Genomic DNA, 16,832 nt, shown 5'->3' on the forward strand with positions numbered 1-16,832 from the left:
TGAAAAGCTCCGGGTCAGAAAGCCTACAGTGATGCAGCCTAAGTTCTACCTGTATCCAGGTTCCCCCAAGGTCTACCTGGTACGTCCAGAACCTACCCAAGCTGCCATGGCTGTAGCTGCTCTTCACGGGGATTCAAGGCTGTTACTATCTTGTAATTGCCAGGCACATGGGGGTGGATGGCAGGAGAGATCTCAAGAGCCAGCCAGTTCACAGGTACTCTGCTTTTAGTCATCTTCCACAGTTAGGTGTTGGGGCTTCCTTGAAGTTTCTTTGTTTTGCTCTCTAGACTTCCCTGCTCCATAGTAGAGATGTCCAAGCAATGATCCTATCAGGGCAATGTGAGCTAGAAGGAGGAGGAAAACCAGAAAGTGCTACCTCACTGCTCCCCCTTATCACTATTCCGCACTGCACTCAGCCATCTATCCTGTCCCTCCTGTCCTTCTCACCTCCTCAGAAATGGGCTTGGTGGTGAGAACCTATAACCCGTGCACTGGCTGTTTTGCAAGGAATTGAATTCACCAGTAGGAGCTCCCTTATATTCATTTGCCTTGGTATTAGATGTCCTGGCTATGCCAAAAGATTTTTTTTCTTTTTCTTTTGAGAATGGAATGCATTCATTTAGTATTTATTGAGCACCTATATCTTCTAGTACCGTTTGGCAGGTGATGGGCTAAAATAGCCAAAGAGCCCTTCTGACCACTACTTTCTTTGGAATGAGCTAAGCAAATCAACTTGACACTACCCTGTCTGAATCACCATATTTACCAGGAACCAGCCTGAATTTCCTTCCCACGATGTTTGCGAGGGCACATTCTCTCTTTCAGAACTCTGCTAACAGCTCACCTTCTTTCTATCACTTTTCAAAATTATTTCTTTAGCTTCAATCATTCAACTTCCCATCTCCTTTCCCCCTGAGAGCTTCTGAACAGAGTTATACAATTCATATGGTATTTGGAACACGTCCCCACCTAAGAGACAGGTGGTCTGGTTTTTCAGTCCAGCTCTGCCACTAATTGGATGTATGGTTTTGGCTAGGTTCCTTCAGCTCCTGGGGCCTCAGTCTCTGACATCTGTGTGGGTCTCTGTTTATGACTGTACTGGCTTCTGACTCTCCGTAGTTTCAAGAATTCTTGAACACAGGGACTAGTCTGAAATATTAAATATGTTTTTACTTGTTGACTGCAAGTTTTAGCACACATTCAGTTTTCATTGTAGACCAACAAAATCACTCTCATGCTTCTTTATAAGCAATGCTGTGGCAGGTGCTTTTCACAACAAAGTTGTCCCTACTTTCTGCCTGGGTGGCGGTGGGGGGCACATTGTTTTTCCTTTCCTAAAAGGAAAACTATATATGTGAGTACTGTGAACATATCCTGAAAGAGAGGGAGACAAAATCATGGTATGCTATTCCTATAGATCTTTCAGAATTTGTGTAAGAGCACTCAAGGATGGGACCGTGTAATTTGCCAGTATGCCCTCCATGTCACTCTGGGATACCCAGAGTATTGGGTGGTTCAGAAGTGGTCTTAAGAGAGAAAATAGACCCTAGAGATTCCAAGATTTCTAGGACCAGGACGCTCTTAGTTACAGCTCAGTTCAAGTACTCTCCTATCTTACCTCCCCAAGATGTTCATCCTTATTGAGCCTCATCCTTACGCAACACCTGCCCAATCTGGGAGAAACAGGTGTTCCTTTTACCTCTCCCTTTGTCATTGGTTTCCATTGTCTTCCCACTCTGCATGGACTTCATTCCATTAATTAGCTCCTCTCTCCCCTTAATCTCCAAACTCTTCCCTACCCAATTCTTTTCCTCAACTTACACATTTGCTCAGCTCTCAATTTAAAGCAAACCCTCATGATGACATACCTCTCCCTCACCTGTCTCCCACGAACTTGTCTCTCCATACTCCAGTCACATGTTCCTGCTTCCCTGGCCATCTTCTCCAAGCCCATGTTTCATCTTTCCTCTCTTCCTAGAGTTACCGTGGCATCCATCTAATCTCACACTTATACTGCACCACAGTTTCCTTGTTTATGTCTGTCCCTCCCATGTGACTGAATATAACTGGAGGACCTCAACAGTATTTTTTACCTACTGCTGGATTCTAGCTCCCTTATGTAGTATATGCTCAGTAAACAACTGTTTAATGAATAAAGTAGAGGCCAGCTCTAATATAATGAATGTGTCATTTTGAGATGTTGCTACCAAATCTAAAGAAAGCACCTGGAATAGACCCAGAAAATTCATGAAGTTTATAGCCTCAAGACCCATATGCAGTGACACCTGAAGAAGTAAGGTATTCCTACATACTACATATTAACAACAGCAGGATACTATATAGTGGTATGAGTTCAATCTCCCCAACAGAATTCACCTTAAAAACTATATATGTAGTACCTACCCAGAGAAGAAAAATTTTTAAATAGATAAAGCAAAAGGGAAGGAAAATCACCTATAGTCCCACGATGCAGTTGTGACCTCTATTAACATTTCCACATACACTACTAGATTTTTTACCATGCAAAAAATGTGTATTCATGTAAATACATATTTTAAATGGCATCATCCCATATACACTATTTTTTTTTCTTTTTTTTTTCCATATACACTATTGATAGTCTACCTCTTAACTTATTATATGCATCTTTCCTTGCCAATAAAAGCATAGCTACAACACCACTTTAACCCTGGTGTGGGTTAAGGCAAGTAAGATTCATGATATATTACTAAACCAGTCCCTTCTCTATTATTTTACATTTAGGTTGTTCATGCTCTTTCAGTATTTCAAAAAATTTTCAATAAACATCTTTGTGTTTTACTTTAAAGCACTTATCATTTGCTGAAGATACATTTCTAATGGTAAAGTTTTTTGGTGAAAAATACGTTAGTATTTAAAGTTACATATGGCCAAATTGTCTTCAGAAGGTTGTACCAATTTACATACCCATCAACAGGGTACAGCATATCTTTTCCTCACACACTACCCACATGGGGTACACTAATTCTACTTATTTTTTCTTGGTCTGATTCAGTTTCTCAGGCTTCTCAAAATTTGCATCTCATTGATTGCTAGTTAGGCTGAACATATTTTCATATCTTTATTGCTACTTTTCTATTTAATTTTGAGTTGCTTGTTCATATCCCCAGTCTATTATTTATTTGAAAAAGTAGATAGACAGACAGACAGGTAGATAATCAAACTTCTTTTGCCAAAAAATGTGATATATGCTTCTCTTAAACTGATATTTACATTTTTAAGGCTTTGTGGTGTTTTAAAATTTTTATTTTACTATGCATAGCATTTGAGCTTTCCTGCCCCACAGTTAATTCATCTTCTCAGGTTTGTACTTTAGGTACATACCCACATTAGTCACAGATTGCCAGTTGCCTACCAAATATTCTCTCCTTTTTAGCAAGGGAATACTGCTGCCTGAAATACACTTCTAAGCCTCCTTTGCAGCTGGGTGTGACCAGGTGACCAGTTAAGAGTCAATGACTACAAGTGTATTGCGTGACCTGGAACAAAGTTCCTCAAGTATGAGGGGTGGGTCCTCCTTTCTTCCTTCTTTTTCTAGAAGAAAGTAGATAGAGCTCTGGCAGTCATCTTGGATCATTTCCATCTTGAGGATGGAAACCAACTTGGCAGAGGAAATAGAAAGAAGGAGCCTAGAATCCTAACGATGTCCCCAAGCTATCACACCAGCCCTGAACTGTCTACCTCTGGACTTCTTTTATGTGAGAGAACTGATAAGCCACTGTAGTCAGGCCTCTGGTAAGAGCAACCGTTACTCCTAAAAGCAATTCCTAATTTATATACCAACCTCGGTACATCAATATTTACTCGTATTTTCTTCTAGTTATTTTTAACTACTCTATCATCTCTATGTTTATGGATATATGACTGAAAGGATATCTAACTAAGATTTAACAGTGTATATAAAATAATGTTTGGGTAGAAGCTTCTTTCAAATGATGGTTGCTAGACTCATATGTATAATTATAGTTTTATTAGGCATTTTTGGAAAAGTTAGGCCAATGATCTTGACATTGAGAAATAGCACTTGTAGCCACTTTGTTGACTAATCATAGGCTTTTATCTTGAGAAATCAATGTTCAGAACAAGCAACTATAAAATGTGTATAGCTAGTTGGGAGATTTCAATGTAGATAATTAGATAAATATCTAAATTTGCATAATAAAGAGCTGTAGTATAGAAAAATTTTGCTACAGTTTCATTACAGCCAGAATTTCATTTTAAACTATTGGCTTTAAAAACATGTTTTGACTGTAAGTGTAGAATGTTTTTTCCTAGAACTTGACAACACATACTATTCTTATACTAGAAAAATTAGCCAGATATTAGTGTTCAATTTAATGCAACTAACATTTGTTAAGCACCTGCTATGTATTCGTCTCTGTATTTAATCTCACAATGACCTACAAGACAGATAATATAACCCTATTTTAGAGGGGGAAATTGAAACTCAGAGGTGTTAATTCACTTGTCCAAAGCCACTCACAGACTAAGTGCAAAAGAGCCTCTGAAGGCTGTTGGCTCCAAAGTCTAAACTCCTGTGTTACTCATGCCAGGTCCTGGGCTGAGCCTGTGGGAGATAAGAGGTAAGTAAGACACAGTTTACCATAGGCGATATTAAATCAAAGTTGGTACTCACCTGTCCCACACAGGTCCGTTATGTTAATATGAGTAGGCAAGGAACTGCCTTTTGAGTTAGCTGCAGACACAGTCACAACCCAATTTCCAGTTCTGGGAATGACCCACGTCCAGGAGGTGTGTTCTGTGATGTTCTGTAGTGTGACTTTCCCTCCTGCCACCTCCTGCAAGGTCACACGATAGTGGAGGATTTTTCCTCGTGCCTCAGATACAGTCATATTCTGCAACAAAACATATTCACTTACTTGTGTACTCCCAGACAAGGTCGCTGGATGCTTTGTGGCTGGACCTGATGGCCCCTGCAGCAGTAGGTAACATATGAGTGACCTTTTTATTTACATCTCATCTCCTCCACTGCATATTTTCATATGCACCCAAGCCCACGCAGGCCCACCATTTAGGAAAAAAAAATCAGTTAACATTTTTTTTAAGATTTTGTTTATTTATTTGACAGACAGAGATCTCAAGTAGGCAGAGAGGCAGGCAGAGAGAGAGAGGGGGAAGGAGGCTCCCTGCCAAGTAGAGAGCCCGATGCAGGGCTCGATTCCAGGACCCTGGGTCAATGACCTGAGCCGAAGGCAGAGGCTTAACCTACTGAGCTACCTAGGCATCCCCTCAGTTAACATTTTTAAAAGCTAATTCATAAAAACACATTGATTTTCCTTCCTTGCTTAAAAATAAAACTTCCTAACAGTAGAAAGCTCAATTACATCTAATGGAACAAGTGCGGAATCTGAACTCAGATGATGTGGGTTTCAGTTCTATCTCTACCAACCACCACTAGCTGTGTGACACAGAGCAAGGCAGTCAGCTCCTCTGAATCTCCACTTCTCAATCTGTGAAATAAAACCCCCTCCACACACACCCCTTTTCATATAGAAAGTATAATGCTGCCCATTAAAATCCAGTCCAGGACTGGATTTTCAAGAGCTAAACTCATAAAATCCACACTTAGTGAGCTGGATTAGCCATCTGTGCTAGGAAAGTAAGACACTGTTTATAAATGTGTGACTAATGAGTTTTGGAATTGCAAAAATTCCAATTGAGATCATTTGGGAGCAATCCCAGAAAGTAAGCAGAAAACTAATTATTTGTATTTTAACCCTGTTTGGATAAGGACCATGGGAAACAGAAGCAATGAAAATGGAGAGTGGCCAAGGGCAGTCCTGGCAGTGCCCATCCTTGCCTTGTGCAGGGAGAGGAAGGTTTAGCTTGCCAGACATAAGCATGATGGTTTTTTTGGAAGGCTAGTCCTTCTATGGGTTCAGGTGCTGAAAAGACACACATTAGGACTGGCAAATGCCCCTTTCTCTGATTTTCTACCTCTTAAGCAATCTTCTAATAATCTCTCAGGAAAGGCTGGAGTAACATGAACATCTGGTTCACTTAAAATTTGTACTTTTCCCTTTAAGTGAATAAATTGGCCTTCTGATGATAATTTGGCTTCTGAAATAATTAGCATGCTGAGAGAGAATGTTCCTATCTGCTGACTCAAGTCTTCTGGGTAGCCCAACAGCTGCATTCCTCACTGTAAATTAATCCATGAACATCTAGCTTTTTATATTTCAGTCTCTGGGAACTTGATTAATGCAGGTCCTATCCCAGGTGCCCTTCTGGATCCACAAAGTCCAGGACTGGATCTCATGGTTAATGCCATATTGCTGAGGACTCTTCCAGGTGCACATTCAGCCTTTCCCTAGAAGACATCTTTGTGTTCTGGCAGGAACCAAGGAAGTTAACATTTTAATTGCCCATCACAATCAATTTTAAAGGCCTGTGGTGTGGATTAAAGTTAAATGTCTGCTTTTGAAATTGTGGTGTTCTGAACTGTTATTAATAAATATGCCCTTTGTCACAGGAGAAAAACAAGATAAATTAAAGCAAAAGCTGGCTAGGGAAGAACATCCCCTCAGGTCTTTTCTCAATCCATCCTTCCCTGACTCCTCTGTAGGTCTAGAGATAGGGCTATTATTTCACTCCCACACCATGCACCTTCTCCTTCAAGGCACTCCGCAAGAGTTAACTGAGCTCACAAAGCTCCCCATTCTTGGCAGGAACCCAAGGGGCTTCAGGCTTACTCTGACAACTGAGGAACCAGAGCTCTAATTAAAAAAAAAAGAAAGAAAGAAAAACACCTTGCAAATCAGCCCTTATTACCTTCCCCTCATTCTCCTTCATAGACACCTCAGCAATCCCAATCAATACTATGGTAGAGCACTGGAAGAAGGGGAAATGTCAGGTCATCTTGGATCCGATGAACTTGCCTCGGATCCAAGATGCCTCGGATCTACTGCTGTAGAAATCTAGCTATTTCCACACACTACAGTGATCTAGTAAGAGATGTGGGTCTGAAAGATGAGTAAAGGTTCCTAGAGGGTAGTGAAGGGCCTAGACCCAAACCCTTGCATTTTCTCCTCCACATCTCCCATTTTAGACTTGAAAATATTGAGAAGGTAAAGGTAGGTTTAAGGTAGTTAGAGAAATAAATACAGTATCCCATGAGTTATGCTTATATAAAATATCAAGCTCAAATTTTGGGATAAAAGTTAACATCTCTCAGGGAGTTGGCCTCCTTCGCCAATTTGAAAATGGGCTTAACTTGTCCAATATGGTCCATGGAACAAAAAACCAATTTAGTCAATAGGAAATCCGGTATTTATCCAGCTGGGCATAATGTCCTGAAGCAACTGAAAAGAGTTTAATTTGGTTTTTAAAAAATAGCAACATAAAGTTTGCAAATAATGCATGTTAATCCATCACCTCTGGATTATATTGGTCCTGATGTAATGGAATATCATCACAGAACCACAGAACCAGAAAGGATTCTATAGTTTAACAATTAATTCAACATTTCATTTTATCAATAGGGAAATAAGTCCAGGACTCGAAATGACTTGCTTAAGGCCACTCAAGGAACAGATGGAGGAGCTGAGAGTGGAACCCAGGGCTCTTGACTTTGAGACTAGAGATCCCTCTACTCTGATGTTGTGCTCCTTACGTTGGCAAGCCCGAGACAATGAACAGGTCACTATAGGGTGCTGTGTTTCATAGTTGGAATCCCAGTCAAGCTTCTGGCCAGACATTGGAAAGCGGCTTGTCTCATTGTGAGGGTGTAGGACATTCTGAGGTGAAGCATCAACAGCAGATATCAAATCAGAAATTTTGGGAAAGTGGAGGTCCAGAATTCTTCTTTTCCAGAATCAACAGGCCTTAGGTCACAAGGAGACTAACTGTGAACCCAGAAGAACTACCATGTGAGGAGCCAGCTAGGTCTTTCCAGATGAACTTATTTTACTCTAATGTTTATATATTTGGGTGTGCGGTTAGGAGAAACTATCTTTTGGGGGGCATACCACGAGTCAGAAGCTTTATATCTACTCTCCCATTTAGTCCTCATATCTTCCCATCCTGAGGTTAAGAAATCCACTAGGCTTCACAAAGTAGGGGGAGATTTTAGTGCGCCCCCTGGTGGGCATGAGAGAGGAAGGTGTTGTCCTGAATGTGTGCGGTGTCCCTGGTACTTCTTGTACATTTATGAGCAGTGCTGAAAGGGGTGTCAAGCCAGGGTTCCTGCATTGTCACCCTCTCCTACTGGTAAAGGTATGCTAAACAGGAAAATCTGTCTTATTGTGTCCTTCAGTATTATTATTATTTTTTTTTGCTCTGTGTGTGAGAAATGATTTTAACTTAGTAAACGTGACTTTTCTGATTTAGGTTTGTCTAAGAAGCAAAGAGTGAGCAGCTCCCTTATAAAACTATTGTGAGAGTTTTGTTGGCTGAAAAGTCTTTCAGCATCAAAAATAACGTGGTGAATATAAGACATGATAGGACAAAATCTGGCCCATGTCAGAATGCAAGTCCTCTGTGTATTGTTTTTAAAATTATCTTTTTTTAAAGTAATCTCTACACCCAACATGGGCTCAAACTCACATCCCTAAGATCAAGAGTCACATGCTCCACTGACTGAACCAGTCTGGTGCCCCTGTTTTGTTTTTAAGTATATGAGAGGAAAGGTGTTTCTGTGAGTTGATAAATCGTTTCTTCTTAGGACTTGAAGAAAAAACTACTGTACTTATCATAAAATGATATTTTATTCTGAAATTCCCCTGATGCAAACACACACACATACATGCGCGCACACACACACACACACACACACAGACACACACACACACAATATGTCAGAACTAAGCCTCCATCAAAGAAGAGAGTCTGTAATCAAAACCTCTTAGAAAGCTGGGGAATTCGAATATGTCACAGTTTTTTCATGAAGACTTTTGGCAAAGCAAGGTCATTTTTTCTTATTAGGGCAGATCATTCACTTTCCTGCTCTACCACACAGCTGCTATGTGACCTTGAGCAAATTATTTTACCTCTCTGAAGTCCAATTTACTTATCTGTAAAATGAGGATAATTCTATGTACAGATTAGTCTTACTGGAGGATGCAATGGGTTGAGGGAGGCAAATGGTTTCAAAGAGTGCTTGGCGCCTGGTAGATTTCTGCCACTTGGTGAGTTCCCTGCTCTCAGTTATTCTATATATAAATCATCATAATTGGCACTTTTTCCCATTGTATTCAAATGACTCTTCTACCAATCTATGAAAGCCCGGCCATCTTGACTCAGTTCCCACCACAGCTCTGTATGGAAGTCTCACCAATGTCATAGTGTTGATTACCAAGTACATACAGTATGTGGGTTTAAGCCTGGGTACCTTGATTTCAGAACTCATGACTGTTTTCAGCAACCCCAGTCCAAACTGAAGAAATCACTGTATTGAAATGATCCATCTGTGGATCTGTCCTCCCACTAGCCTATCAGCCCATCTTTGCCTCTTCGGCATCCTGCACCATGTTTGTCTTCTAGTGACTTAGCAAACACTTTTCATGATTCTCTCATTAATCTTTACAGCCACCTCATGTGGTAAATTCTATTACTGTCTGCACTTTACTTGTAAGCAAAGGAAGGCACAGAGAGGATAAGCACCTTGCAGAAGAACACACAGCCAGTAAGCGGTGAAGCTACTACTTGAACCCAGTTAGCACAGCTCTACCTAGAGGATGAACTCTTAACTGTGGTCCTGTTAGCACTCAGTAGATAGCCCCAGGTGCCTTTGCTACCCTGAACCTATTTAACTGATAGTAATCCCTCATGCTAGTCACCCTGACACAATGATTTCTACCTTATTTTGCAGCAGAAGAACAGCAAAATAATAAACTTTGTCGGAGCAAAACTTTGTCAGAGCAAAACTTGAACTCCCCTTCCATCTGTTTTCTATCTTGTTAATTCTTCTCTGCTAGCCACTTTCTTATCTTCGTCATTGACCACATTCTGTCATCCAACTGAAATTCCCTACATAACAGCTAGTATAATATGTATGACTAGTAAGCAAGGCAAACAACCTGTTCTTTCCAAAAATACCTTCAGAAATGCTGTGCCAGCCTGCTGGGAAAGGGAAGGAGACAGAGTTGAATATTACAACAAAACTATCAAAATCTTCTCATTTGCTGCTTTTGTATTTAAATACCAATTCTGAAATTGGATGCCTTTGAAATTGGATGCTGCTTTTGTATTTAAATATTTTGTATTTAAATACCAATTCTGAAATTGGATGCCTCCTTTAATTATATAAAGGCCTCAGGGTCCCGACAGCCAATCTTCCCTGTGGATTTATGATAGACCTTCATTCTACATCAATATAAATCAGATTACAAGTAATATTTCCTACATTTACTGGATTTCTTTCATATGAGGAGGCCAAAGGACACATCCCCTTTGTGCAATGTGATATGGATGGGAATAGTCTTCATACAACACAGAGAAATACAGGGAGTAAGAGACAAGGGGAATGTGCCAACAAGGCTGCCTCTGGCCACAGCAGCCATTCTGAGGTTCTGCTGTGAGCTGCTGTAAGAGGCTTGCTACTTTCTCTTTCTTCTCACCTTCTGTGGTTTGAGGGTAGCTGTTTATCCAAATGAGTTACTTCATTTAGCAAATGAGTAAAACCCACCAAATCTTCTCCCCGTTTTTAGAACTGAGTTTGCTTAACTCTCTTTTAACTCTTTTTTCTACTGCTTGTGAAGAGCCCTGATCATTCCAGGAGGGAGCTGCCAGCCTCACACAGCCACGGAGCTCTTGAAGTGTGACTGAGATGTGCTGCTTTCTGGTGGGGGGGAGCTCTTAGCCACTGTACCCATGAGCACTTAGTAGATATGCCAGTTTTCAAAGACTTGGTAGGATAAGGATAATGTAAAATAGCTAATCAATAATTTTAAAATATGACTACATATTGAAGTGATAATAATCCATACATACGTGGGTTAAATAAAATACATTATTAAAATTAATTGTACCTTTTTATTTTTATTTTATTTTATTTATTTTTTAAAGATTTTATTTATTTGTCAGAGAGAGAGAGAGAGAGAGAGAGAGAGAGCGATCACAGGCAGAGTGGCAGGCAGAGGCAGAGGGAGAAGCAGGCTCCTCGCCGAGCAAGGAGCCCGATGTGGGACTTGGTCCGAGCATGCTGGGATCATGACCTGAGCCGAAGTCAGCTGCCCAACCAACTGAGCTACCCAGGTGTCCCCTTTTTATTTTTTAAATGTGGCCACAAGAAAATCTGAAATGATACATGTGGCTCTCATTTGTGGCTTGCTTTATATTTTTATGGGATGGTGCTTCACTACAGTGATCCTTTATATCCTTTACATCCTACCAAATGTTCTCCCACCCTTGTCCCAGCTAAAATGTTCTTCTGGGGTCAGTTCCAACATTACCTTGCAAGAGGTCTTCTGTGACGCCTCACCCATTCCCCTGCTCTCCTTGCTGACCCTGATCATCATTCCCCTAGCTCAATCTTGAACTGCTCCTTAACACCTAACTGTCCTCATCACCCCCATTTCTGTCCTCCTGGTCTGTGAGCTCAAGCACCTGAGGACAGCACTTGTCTTACTTCCATATCCCTGGCATAGAAGAGTGCCCAGTACTAAAGAGAGGCTTTAATATGTTTGTCTGTTGGAGTGAATGGATGATAAATAAAGTGAACTTGGCTTCCTTTATAAACACATATTTCTCTTTCAGATCTAGGCCTCAACCACAATTTCAAGAAAGTTTATGGTCTGCTGTGATTAAGAAATTAACAGAAGAAACTGGAAAAGTTAATGTGATTTAAACCCATTGCCGTATCTTTTCATACATTATCTCTCTCTCTCTCTATCTACACAGTGATTTTCTCTTAAAGAATACATGTTGTGTTAACTGGAAGAAAAGTGTATTGGAATCATGGATTGAAACGCTTAAACAAAGAATAGGAAATAATAAGAAACTTGCACAGAAGGAAGAGACAGGGAATCCGAGGCTAAAAGCCTCCTCTTCAGTGTCATGTTAGAGTCCTTCTGTGAAGGACTCTAACATGACACTGGGGCTCTTTGCGACAGAGCAACACTTTCTAATTGTCATTGCATTTATTGTTTTAACAACACCTTGGTATTTTTGTTTTATTTCATAGATTAAGTTGTACTTTTTGGCTTCAGTACAGAATGAATTTTTGTCTTAAAAATAGCTACAGCAAAAAAAAAAAAAAAGTACAATATATTTTTGAAGAAACAGAACTTTCGGAAGAAACCTTTGAGCAGAAACCTGAAGTAAATAAGTAAGAACCAGAACAACAAAGCAAAGGTCTCCTTCACCCTCAACACATTGTCACAATCACATTCACATACACATATATTCTCAAACACAACCACACTCGTACCCACACAAAACCCCTTTACACACTCATACTCACTCACTGCTATAGTCTGAATGTTTGTGTGTCTCTCCCCAAGATTCACATATATGTTGGAATCCTAATGTCCAATGTGACGGTATTAGGAGGTAAGGCCTCTGCGAGGTGATTAGGTCATGAAGGTGGAAGCTTCATAAATGGAATTAGTGCCCTTGTAAAAGAGACCCCACAGAGCTCACTAGCCCCTTCTTCTTCTTCTTTTTTAAAAGATTTTATTTATTTATTTCAGAGATAAAGACACCACAAACATGAGCTAGAGGAGGTACAGAGGGAGAAATGGACTCCCCGTTCACTATGTAGGGAGCCTGATGTGACAGTCAATCCCAGGACCCTGGGATCATGACCTGAGACAAAGGCAAAGGATTATTAACCCACTGAGCCACCAGGCACCCCTCACTAGCCCCTTCTGCCATGTGAGGACATAACAAGAAGTCTGCAACCCTGAAGAGGCCCCTCACCTGACCATGATGACACCTGATCTTGGACTTCCAGCCTCCATAACCACAAGGAATAGTTTTCTGTTGTGTATAAGCCACCTGGTCTATGGTATTTTGTTATAGCACCCACATAGACTAAGACACTCATCTATATGCACTCGCACTGACACATATACTCATATATACATATCCACACGCACACCCCACACACATAAAAAACTCACACTCATTCACATTTACCCTTTGCACTCACACACATCTATAACACACATGCATACACATCACTCACACAGATGCACTCTCACCACACATACTCACACTCATCTACATTCATACTTCACGCAAGGGCTATACCCATTCAGCACCAAGTTGCTCGCTTCTGATGTAAACATCCTATAAAAATGAAAGGTCATCTCACATTTCCCCGGTTGCAAGAGAAACATGATCTCACTTTGTTCATAGACTAATGGGGTTTTACCTGGGGCTTCCTTTGGTGCCAAGACCTGAAATCCCCCTCTCCGCAGTGACAGGGTGTTCCTCTCATTGGGTTTCCCAGTAGTAATCAAAGTGAAAAAAAAAAAAAAAAAAGCCACACACACATACGTCTTTGCTTCCTTTCCCAGTGAGGTCTGATTTGGGCCCCACCACAGAACACCTGATCTGGTTGCAGTGTTTCTTTTTAGTCTGTCATTTAGACAAGTCCCCATGTAATGGCAATATCCCATCAGATTCCCAAACCTGCCTGAGAGTAGCATAAGGAATCCCCAGTTGGAAGAATGGGGCAGGAGGGGCTCCAGACAGAAGGGGCAATGATTTCTACTCAGGAAAGGCTCCTAGCAGCAAGCACCATAGTACCTGAAATCTTCCTTAGGAATCACTTCATCTCCCTAGAACTGTTTCTGTGTTTGTAATGTGAGTGATGGGGCTGCACACTGCTTTCATTTCCTCTGGCTCTTGGGCTCTATAGTTCTGTGGTCTGAAGCTGGTCTGTTCATCTCAATAACTCTGGTCAGTCTTTTATTCCCACTCCCAGATAAGTGGTCTACTTGGGGCCCCTGAATAAGCCTAGGATTTTGCAGAAAAGGACTTAATCCTGTTATGGCCCCGAAAAACTGAGGACTAGATCCAACACTCCTTAAGGAGCCCCTCAGTCTGGATAGTCACCAAAGGTTTTGAAGGTGCCCTGTCTTGGCCACCAAGTTGGAGAAGTTTCTAGAATCTACATTTTTGGTTTTGTATTCAAGTCAGTTCCAGTCTAGCACCCACAATTCTGGCTCCACAAGAGGAAATTTTTTTTTAAAGGTTTATTTATTTTAGAGAGAGAAAGAGAGGGCACGCGAGCAAGTGAGCGAGCGCATGGGGAAGGGGCAGTGGGACAAGAACAGTGAATCCTCAAGCAGACAACCCCTTGTGCATGGAGCCCAATGCAGGGCTCAATCCCAGGGCCCTGGGATCATGACCTGAGCTGAAATCAAGAGTCAACTGCTTAAAAGGCTGAGCCACCCAGGCGCCCCAAAAGGGAAAATTTTTATAACAATAAGAGATGCCCACCACAGCATGGACTGCTTACGGAGGGGAATTCTTCCTTTCCCAGATGGTCCCAGCAGAGGCATGCCTCTGTCCTGGGTGGAGTGGAAGCAATGCTTATGACAGGAAGGGTGGACTAGAAGAGAACTGAAGTCTTCTTGAATTCCAAGACCTCACTTCAGAATTTAGGATTTTCAAGGATTAGGGGCAAGATTAAAATGAGAAGCAGAGAAGAATTTACATATGCACGTGGGCTGAGCCTTACCTGTGGCTAACAAATGTTTATTGGAACTAAAACAGTATATCTTTTCAGATCACTGCTGAGGACATTTTGGGAGAAGGAATCTTTATGGAAGGAGGAATTTTGGTTTTAACCAGTGGCTTACTTGTGAAATGAAAACCAACAGCCAAGAATTGGACTGGGTTCTTCTATAATACCAATTATGGCTGCTCTAAATGTCTTGCTTTGAGAATTGCCTTGCTCTTAAACATGGCTTTATTTTAAAATAAATTTTAAGTTGCAGTTTTAGTTTCAAAGTGAAGAGCTTGATTATGACTCACCAAGCTATTTATAGTGGTCTCATACCAGACATTTTGTGTGCGTGTGAGAGAGAAAGGAAAAGAGGGAGAAAGAGCTCATTTCTTGCCTGGCTCATTTCTGAAAACTGAAGAAGATTGCAATTATCAAAATCTATCATGCTAACCCCATCAGAGGACTTTATACTCATTTCTCTGACTGTCTGGGTTTTGCACTCATCAGCTTCCTAATTCCAAAACTGTTGACTTACCCTTATGTGGAAGATGTGTAGGGAGAGGGATGCAGGCTTGGGGAAGGAAAAAGGAGCATAGCTCTCCTGGAAACCTCTTACGAGCATTCCAGTCAGGAGCTCGATTCAAATAGTATTTTCTTTTCATAAAGGTGAGTCATGATGTAGCAGAAAGAGGTCCGGATGGGGTTTCAATCTCAATTCTGAACTTAGTAGCTGGGTAAGTGTAGGAAGAACATCCCCTCTTTCTCAGTTTTTCCATTTGTTAAGTGGGGATGCCTCGTACCTACCTCACAGGGTTTTTAAGGGATTTCGTGAAACAACTGCCCCAGATTTCAGCACTTTGTGAAACTCTCACACCTTGTAAAAACATTAGGTCTTACTGTTTTCTGGAAGGTTCTTCCAGTTACTACTGTTTTACTACTATTACTGATGAAGAGCTGCTTTCTGTTCCTTTTCATACTATTTTCTACTATTACTTGAGTTCTTGAGGTAAAGCAGCCTTCTTTCCACCCTCTATCTTTTTGGCATCTACAGAAAATATATTCCTGAAAATCCATATCCACACACTTCTCATCTTTAATTTCCAAAAAAAGTGAATAAGTAAGGTGGCACAGTCATGGGTGGACATGTGGTCTGTAGGGAGGATAGGGTGACTGGGAGGGGCAACTGTCAGAAGAAATGCTGCAATGGGGTCAGAGGGTGGACAGGTCTGGGGAGGAAGGCATGGAAGTGGATGAGGAAAAGATGTGGTTGTATGGAGGCGAGAACACAGAGCTCTCACTCTTATCTGACAAAAATAAATAACATTGAGTCAAGTGTCATGAGGATACTGTTGAGAAAATGAGTTCTAACTAAATCTTTGAAGCCTCATATAAAGCCATTATGGAAATAAAACATATTTTTTTACCTTGAGACATTGTCCAAACATATAATTCTTTTAATATAACAATTATATCTCAGTAAAAACAAAATAAGACAAAAAATAATTAAATATATAATTCTCTTGAATTTTACACTGACACTGAAAACTTACCTTCCAGAAAAGAGAAATCTGTTGTCTACTGTAGTCAATGTGCTGTTTCATGTACCAGACATCCAATGTCCCTGTAGGCTCTGTTTTGAAGGGGAAAAAACATATTTTTTGGTATCAGACACACACACACACACACACACACACACACACACACACCCATCCACAGATGCCCAATATAAAACCTTTCAAAGGCAATTACTTATTTAATAAATAACTCTGGGAGAGTAGGATTATAGAACAATTTCAATTTTCTTTGTGCCCCAGTATTGATTTCCTTTTGTTAAACAGTGAACATGTATATTGTTGGCCGTGGAAAATACGAGGTTACCTTAAAAATAAATTTTAAAAAATGGTAAGGAAATTAGACTCCTAACATACTCTTAAAATAGGTATTGATAAAATAACTCAGAGAAAGTATGTGTGGTTTCTTCTTTTTTGTTGGAATGCAGAAAGAATTCTCAGCAGAAAAATAAAACCATTAATCATAAGGAAAATATTTTCTAATCCTATAAAAATGTAAAATACAAATGATAAACGGTGTTCACTTCCATTCCTGAACTTACCATGTTGTGGCATAATTACTTGGTTTTATGATCATTAGGCAA

At 40.6% G+C, this 16,832-nt stretch overlaps 1 protein-coding gene across 6 annotated transcripts in view; it reads right to left on the bottom strand.

Moving 5' to 3' along the window:
• IL12RB2 (interleukin 12 receptor subunit beta 2) overlaps positions 1-16,832 on the bottom strand; it is an 82,900-nt gene that overhangs the window by 25,888 nt on the left and 40,180 nt on the right. For all 6 annotated transcript variants that reach the window (XM_032303830.1, XM_032303827.1, XM_032303831.1 and 3 more), the window contains 2 exons: positions 16,228-16,307; positions 4,676-4,895 (listed from right to left, as the gene is read on the bottom strand). In XM_032303830.1, the coding sequence (XP_032159721.1) occupies positions 4,676-4,895; positions 16,228-16,307 (300 nt within the window). The remainder of the gene's footprint in view (positions 1-4,675; positions 4,896-16,227; positions 16,308-16,832) is intronic.

Source organism: Mustela erminea, chromosome 10, assembly GCF_009829155.1.
Source record: "Mustela erminea isolate mMusErm1 chromosome 10, mMusErm1.Pri, whole genome shotgun sequence".
Classification (NCBI taxonomy): Eukaryota; Metazoa; Chordata; class Mammalia; order Carnivora; family Mustelidae; genus Mustela; species Mustela erminea.